At 39.2% G+C, this 8,075-nt stretch overlaps 1 protein-coding gene across 1 annotated transcript in view; it reads left to right on the forward strand.

The window, feature by feature from the left end:
* The window catches only part of LOC107749776 (catenin alpha-1-like), a 122,593-nt gene that overhangs the window by 3,268 nt on the left and 111,250 nt on the right, over positions 1 to 8,075 (forward strand). Inside the window, exons 2-4 of the mRNA XM_016564951.1 lie at positions 1,302 to 1,410; positions 1,502 to 1,697; positions 7,259 to 7,425. Coding sequence (XP_016420437.1) covers positions 1,306 to 1,410; positions 1,502 to 1,697; positions 7,259 to 7,425 — 468 coding nt within the window. The 5' untranslated portion in view covers positions 1,302 to 1,305. The remainder of the gene's footprint in view (positions 1 to 1,301; positions 1,411 to 1,501; positions 1,698 to 7,258; positions 7,426 to 8,075) is intronic.

Below are 8,075 nucleotides of genomic sequence, written 5' to 3' on the forward strand. Positions count from 1 at the left end.
CTTTAAAGCCTTGCCGGTTAAACGTTTTATTCGCGTGCTGTTCTAACATGTGCTTATTCAGAGCGCGTACACCCGAAGCGTGCATACACTAAAAGGCCGGTCAAACAGCACCTGATTACTTAGTTATCTTAGTTATCGTATGATTGCGCTAATACTGTCAAAAACACACAAGATTTACATATAAACACAGTTAATTATGTCTAAAGTGAAAGTAAACAGTTGAGAGAAAAACAGATGCGTGCAGCTCTTAAAGCAGCAGTACTAAACATACTGCCGTGTGTCATTAAAGGGTTAGTTCACCCAAAATTCTGTCATTATTTACTCAGACATGTTGTACCAAACGTATTAATTTTTATTTATTCTTGCGCTGAACACAAAAGAAGATATTTAAAGAGAAAAATAACTCACTGCTCTTGACTGAAGAACTTTAATACAGTTGCTTAAGTTCAGCAGTAATAAAATAACTTTTTAAATTTTTCAACAACTTTTCACTTCATATTTTTTTGCACCAAATAGTATCAATAACAGTAACGGTATCTATAAAATGTAAACGATACCCATCCCTAGTCTTTAACAGTCTTTCTTTACTTTAACAGTTTATAAGTTATTGTTAAAAATCAATTTCCTGATTTAGAAAGAGAATGGGATATTTACCTCCGGAATCCTATTCTTACTTTTTTTTTTTTTTTTGATAGTAATCAACTAAATAACAACATTTTCCACCCAATGAGCATGTATATATGGAAATTACTCATTCATTTAGTTTCATTTCATGTAGTTTTTTTTATTATTATAAAAATGCTCATGTATTATTTAGTTTGTTTGGGCCAAAGTTGAATGTCCTAACTTTTTGTAGGACACATTTGAATTCAAAGGTTTTATTCCAAGTATGTTGGTCATGCAACACTGACCTCGCCCACTTTGTCTGCATTCCCTGACCTATATAGCAAACAATGTCCATTTAGTCTGGCTGTCTAGTGCAGACAGACCCCTGCAACAACAGCAGAGCCCTCAGGGTAGGCTGATTGTCCCTGTCCTTCAGTGCAAGATTGCTGATCAATACAACTGCGGTCACTGTTTGAATGGAAAATAGCAGAATGGGCAACAGAGCTACTCAGATGGCATAAGTGTGGGTTAGTTTTGGTTAGCAGTGTGGATTGTTTACATCGTAAGTTATTGCGTACACTTACCATGAATCTGTCATGTGACATTTAATTTGATAAAAGACATAGCCCCAGGCCGCTTATTTGTCTCTGTCTCACCACCCCTCTTAATCCATTGATCGCTTTTTCTTTCCTCAGAATAATGACAAGCATTAATACAGCAAACATCAACTTCAAATGGGATCCCAAGAGCCTGGAGATCCGCACACTGGCTGTGGAAAGACTGCTGGAGCCCTTGGTTACCCAGGTCAGGCTACTTTTCCTATATTCATCCTCAGTTGTTGTATTAATCACCAAAGGTTGCTGTTTTCCTTAAATCTTTCTTGCACCCTTTGCAGGTCACCACACTTGTGAACTCTAGCAACAAAGGACCATCCAACAAGAAGAAGGGACGCTCCAAGAAGGCTCATGTTCTAGCAGCCTCCGTGGAGACAGCCACCCAGAACTTCCTGGAGAAAGGCGAGAAGATTGCTAAAGAGAGCCAGTTCTTAAAGGACGAGCTGACCGCAGCAGTGGAGGATGTCCGCAAGCAAGGTATGCAAAAAAGAGAAGCGTGTTAACTAGTTTGATGAACTAACATCAGTTCTTAAATTCCAAGAAAAATCTTTTAGTCTATGCTGTTTTCTGTGTGAACAAAACTTCATTAAACATTACTTTAATTTGCTGTCTATCCAATAATCATCTTTTTTGAAGTACTACTAGTTATAGCTAGAAATAAACATGAATGAACATCAGAAAGTATGTTCAAAGTAATGGTACAACTTACTGAAATGTATAATGTCTCATTTAATCTCTCAATCAGTGTTTCAGCCATGGCAAACAGCTTGTATAATAACATAAAACATAAGGTTACATTTACCCTAAGAAAGCCATTCAATGTCCATAGCTCATTAGTTAGCTAGAACAAATTACTCCATATAGGAGCATTTTACTAAATATATGCAATATATTTGATATTTATTATATTTTTGTTATTTTGATGCTAACCTTTTAGCGATGTGTTCGTTACAGAGTATGTTAGTGTATGACTTATGCCAGTGCAGTGTTTCCCTGCCATTATATTAGGGGGGCGGCCCGCCCCCCCCAACGACACCCCCCGCCCCCCTTGAAGGTCAAGTTAATATTTAATTATATTTTCTCTATAGCGCCAGATCACAACAGAAGTCATTTAAAGTGACCTTTCCTATAGAACAGGTATATACCTTGTTCTTTTATTAAGCAAACTAAATAGTCTTATGTTATTTATCTTATTTACACGACCGCATGTCATTTCGGTCTCTACGTTATGGTCGCGCTCTCTGCATCACGCACAGCGGAGTTCCGCCCGATGCGCACACACACACACACACACAGTGAGCCCACTCCCACTAGTATTTGTAAATATTAAGCCGCAAAACGATTCATATTTAAATATGAATTCTGCGTGTCTCTGTGTTAATGAATGGCGCAGATGCGCGGTTTTGTGTAGTACTCGTAGTGAAACGCTCGTGACGCTTCCGGTGATATTAACGTCTGCCGTCTCACTAATGAGGACATAAATACATGAACAACATCTCCAGAACTGCTTTGAGAGTCACTTCATGAGCATTTGACCGTTTCATTTGAGTAAAACTATCCTCATATCATATAAACACAGGAATGTAAAGGTATTCACGGCAACCCGTCAAAATAAAAGTTCGGTTTAATTCGAGGGCATTGGCAGAAATATATTACTATTGTTGAGTAGAATGTACGTAACAGGCTGCTACTACTGCTACTAAAATTATTAAAACCTTATTTTTAAGGAATAAGCATTCAATATTTCTTCAATGTTTTAATTGTAATATTAAATTACCTTTATTTTCCAAAAAATCAAATTTGTTTAATTTTCATTACTTAAAAGATAGATTAAATGAATGTTTTATGCCTTAAAACAAAATGTAAATCCACAGCACAGAATTTCTGAGCAAAAAATCATAAGGCTATTGTAAGAATAAATGAAAACTTGTTTTATGCTTTCAAATAATTAGACATGCTAAAACAGAATTTGGTTACAATAAAACATAAGGTTGGAAAAATAAAAACATTTCATAGGGTCCTAAACATGTAATATTTGTTAAACTTTTAATAAATTGATGTTAAATTGTTTAAGTTTCATGATTTTAATTAATTAGACATGCGTTTTGATTAATAAAATGTAATTTAACCATTAAAAAGGAGTCCAGAAAAAAACACACAACTTGGCTGGTGCCAACTTGGGCCCCCCCTACCGTTTTGTATGTCTCCCTTATCTGACACACTCAGTTCAGTTCATGGAGCTCTCTCCTAATGAGCAGATGATTTTAATCAGGTGTGTTAAATAAGGAGACATGCAAAATGTGCATAGATATAAAGTGATACAAAAATATGTGCAATTTCAATCTTTTTATGTAACTCAGTTTTGAGTTTTTTTGCTTATTGCTTACCTTATGTGTAATTCAGTTTTTTTTTTTTTTACACAGTTGAGTGTTGTTCATTATTTCTCACTATTACAAGTTGAGAGACTGTTGACATGTACTGTACCTGATATTTGTCCAAACAAATAAATATCAAATCAAATTAAGAGTTTTTGAATCTGAGACAAATCAGTTGTGTCAAATGTGACAATACACAGCCCTGGTGTTACCGCTACGATAAGTTCAAAAGTGTCTGCAGCCATTGAAACCATTACAAGAAACGGTTGAATATCCTAATTCAAGTAATGGCTTTAATCGGTGGTTTCATTTCCTGTTTTCATTATCTGTCTGTGCTTATCTGCATGTGCGATAGATTTTTTGAATTAAGAGAGCTTGGCTGCTATCGTGCATTGGAGTGTGTGCTTCTCCCCAAGACTGTATATCCCCTCACTCAATCTCATGTTGTTCGTTCTCATTACGGAACATCACTAGTGTCTCTGCCATGCCTCCTTATGGAAAGAGGATGGAGAAGACAGGTTAATAGAAGGGTTTAACCCTGTCAAATTGCACAACTCCTAATTTCTCCGTGCCTTGTTTGCCATGCATTTTTGATTAAAATTCTGCTGATATCGATATGCGATCACTGCGACACTCTAGTTAGCGCACATTTTCGATTGACTCATTTAAATAAGATGCAATAGCCTCATCATATCAGCAGGAGTGTAGAGGCCTTCAGTTTATGATGTAAATTTGCATGGCATTTTTGACATTGGTTGCTAACTAATCCTAGTTATATGGATATGCTACCTGTGCTAAGGAGGGATTGTCACATTCTGTAATGAACAGCTTGCTTTGACTTGCTGTGCTGATCCATCAATATATTTTTATTTATGTTCGGTTGACAAGAATAGAAAACAAGCGCAAAACAACTTGCATATGTACATGGAGTCTGCCAGTTGTCAAAGGTGATGTCAGATGTGGAGAATGCAACACTTTACTTATGCAAGACTTCAGGCCAAGTCTGTTGGCTTGTGCCTTAAATAACCTGTAGCCATAAATTTATCACCATACATTGTCATTCGAAGTGAGTGGCTGACGTGAACTTCCTGGGTCAGAATGCCCCCTTTTTCTAGAATTGTGGCATTTCGCACTTCTGAGATGCGGAGTGCAGGCTCAACCCTCTTATCACTTTTTGGAATAACATCTTTGTCAGTTTCAGACTCTGGACACTCAGTGTTTATTGGCTTAGTTTGGGCTGTAAAATCTGTCAAGCGCTGGACAGCACGCTGCTGTGATGCCGAGGAATGTCACATTGGTTTTGCTGTGCTGTCATTGGCTGCGGAATTCAGACGCTGTTGCTCGCTGGTGCCGGAGACTGTCAGCTATGCAGTTTTGCTTGACCATGCGTAGTTTGACTGATAATGCCACCATTGAGTGGGGTTAAAGATTCCCTAGATTGAAAAGAGATCCCGGTACCCAGCTGTGGCTTACCAGCTGTTCTGCTAGCCGGGCAAATGTAATCGTTGGGTAATGCATGTTAGAAACTACCGAATCCTTGAACGATTTTCTCCCTAACAGCTCCAGAATTGTCTGCTGCATGTATATGTGTAACATTAGCATGTCTCCTGGGTGGAAAGTGTCTTATTTACCTTAGAAACTGATTTTGATTGCTTCACACCTTTCAACTGGACGGATGAAGGATGCTGGGTATGATAATGCCATCTGCCTTCCCTCCAAGGTATCTGGATGCTCATTGTGCCTTCAGACATCTGCTTTTTACATTTCATCACAAGCCTCTGTGGTTCTCTTGTGAGCGCTACCTTAGAAGTGATAGATGTGAGTTTATTATGGGTGCACTGATTACTATCAGGCCCGTGAAAATAGTCTTATTGATTGCACCCTCAGGAGGGAATGACAGTCCCAGAGTCCTTAGTTCTTTTTGTGTGGTTTATGGTAGGGTGAATTTCTTTTTATGTGATGGATAAAAATAGGAAGGTTTTTAGAGATACCATTCAGTGTGTGTGGCAACCACCGCTTGCGTAATAAGCCAGAAAATCTTGTTGCCATCATTCTGCGAGACTTGCTTCCTGTTACCAGGGAACAATGTGCAGTGTGCACATTATTCCAAGCATCAACAAAGGAAAGAATGAGACGCCCTCCCGAGCACAAAGCTCTTACTCACTGCCCCCTCAAATTAATTTTTCTCTCTTTTCATTGTCAATTTCAGTTTAGTCTAGTTATGAACTTGGCCATTACTTGCACTCTTGGCCACGTTCTTTGCAGGCTTTTTTATTTTTATGTATGGCTTGAGTGGGATGCGGAGATCTGCATGATTCTGTTCAGTGCATTTGCCGACACATTTGACAAAACAACCTGAAACCGTGTCCGATGTGAGGTTTGTGGTCATATGCCTGCGCTTATTCATTTTCGTATTTTATGCTGCTTTTAAAATGCTCTGCTTTGTCGCATTGAAAAGGTTTCAACATGAGCCAACTGGGATGTGAAGGCAAGTGATGACACCCTTTCGCAAGCACATCAGATAAGACGTCTGTGTTATCCCAGGGACTCGACCTTCACTGAAAGGACTCGTTTGGTGTGCTAGCATGTGACAGAACTGGCTATGAGTAGACATGAATCGAGCCTTTGCTTTCACCACAATGTTTCACTGCTTCTGACTTTCCTCTCCATCTTGCATTTCACAAAATGACATCCTAATGCAATTAACCCGTCACCCCCCCTAACCACTGGCATTTATCCTGGAACATGAACACCCGCTGCCCTGGTGATTAGCTCTATATTTCACCTTGTAGTTGTTCTTGTGTGTAGTGTTTGGCTCTGCTCTTATGACAGACTGCAGGGTGCAACCCTCTACGCACACCTTGGCAATATAATCGCCATTGGCTAGTAAATTTTTTTGTTTACTCGCCAGACTGATATACTATTTTTCACATACACACACACTAAATGGGGACATTACATAGACTTCTATTGTTTTTATATACAGATAGTTATACAATAGTACAGATCGCTTGACGGAGAGCGAAACTCTCAAGCGCTCAGTCAGCGTGTTTATCGAGTGAAAATCTGTGTTGAACGCCTCTCACACACATACTGGCGTGTAAAATCTAAGAATTTATTAGCCAATGGCTAATGTTAGACATTATTTAGTCGCCCAGAGTAAGATTTAGTCGCATATGCGAGTGATTTACTCGCAGTGTAGAGGGTTGAGGGTGGCTGAGGCAGACCTACTGCCTGAATTCTTGGTTTAAGTTTCACAGCTCACCATGTAGCTCTTTGTTACAGGGAATTATTGATGTTTTTCCCCTGTCGTGCTCATTGTTTACTTGGGTTTGTAAGGCCGGGTTGCCACTAAAGAACCTCCTGTACGTTGTGTTCTTATGTGTTCGTGTTGTCTCGCAAGTGACCTTGGACGGTATTATCATTGTCAATTAACTGAAGCGGCTTTTAATAAAATAACGGAGAATAATTAGGTCCCAGTCTTTAGCATTTCAAAAGGCCTCTTTGGAAGTAATTGCATCTTCAGATGTTGAATTATCTGTTATGTCAACTTCCACATTGGGAAATGATCATTTCATTGACCTTGCTACTCTTGCATCATAAAGGCTATGAAAGGACAAATTAAAACTATTAATGAGACTATGTATGAATTTTTTTTTGTAGGAGAATCCATGAAGTTGGCCTCAGGAGAGTTTGCAGAGGATCCCTGTTCTTCAATGAAGAGAGGCAACATGGTCCGTGCTGCACGTGCCCTTCTTTCTGCTGTCACTCATCTGCTTGTACTGGCAGACATGGCTGATGTTTACCAGCTTCTGCTTCAGCTCAAACTGGTGAGACACACGCACACACACATTTTTACTCTTTGAAAGTTTGGTTCACAAAAAAGTGACAATTATTGTTTACTCAACCTCTCATACACTACAGTTCAAAAGTTTCGTCAGTAAGAATAGTATTTATTATTTTTTTTTTAGCCAAGGATGTGTCAGATGGATCAAAAATGACAGTAAACACATTTGATGCTACAATAGATTGGCGTTTCAAATAAATGCTGTCCTTTTTAATAGGGCTGCACGATATATCGTTTCAGCATCGATATCGCGATGTGCTCATCCGCGATAGTCACATCGCAGGATGTGCGATGTTTAGTATACTGATCGTTATATTTATTCTGATCGTTTTCTTTGCTCACACACTGATACGGTGTCTACACCGGACGTGACAGCTGTACAGAGATACCTATTTTAAATAAATTTAGTAGCAGACCTACTGCAAGCGATTTTCAGTGCTGGAAATCCATTTATCCTTTGTTGAAACTTCCGCGTCGTCGTGGAGAGCGCAGGTCACGGTCTCTTAGCAACGGCAGACGCCATGAAAGCGCAAGATCCCGAACGCTTTGGAAAGAAGGAGAAAGCGGCGCGGTTGGTGTTTTCCACGCGTTTTTAGGCGCGACATGTGAACGGCCCCAAAGTCTGTCTACACT

This window comes from Sinocyclocheilus rhinocerous, unplaced genomic scaffold (assembly GCF_001515625.1).
Source record: "Sinocyclocheilus rhinocerous isolate Xijiao unplaced genomic scaffold, SAMN03320098_v1.1 scaffold860, whole genome shotgun sequence".
NCBI lineage: Eukaryota > Metazoa > Chordata > Actinopteri > Cypriniformes > Cyprinidae > Sinocyclocheilus > Sinocyclocheilus rhinocerous.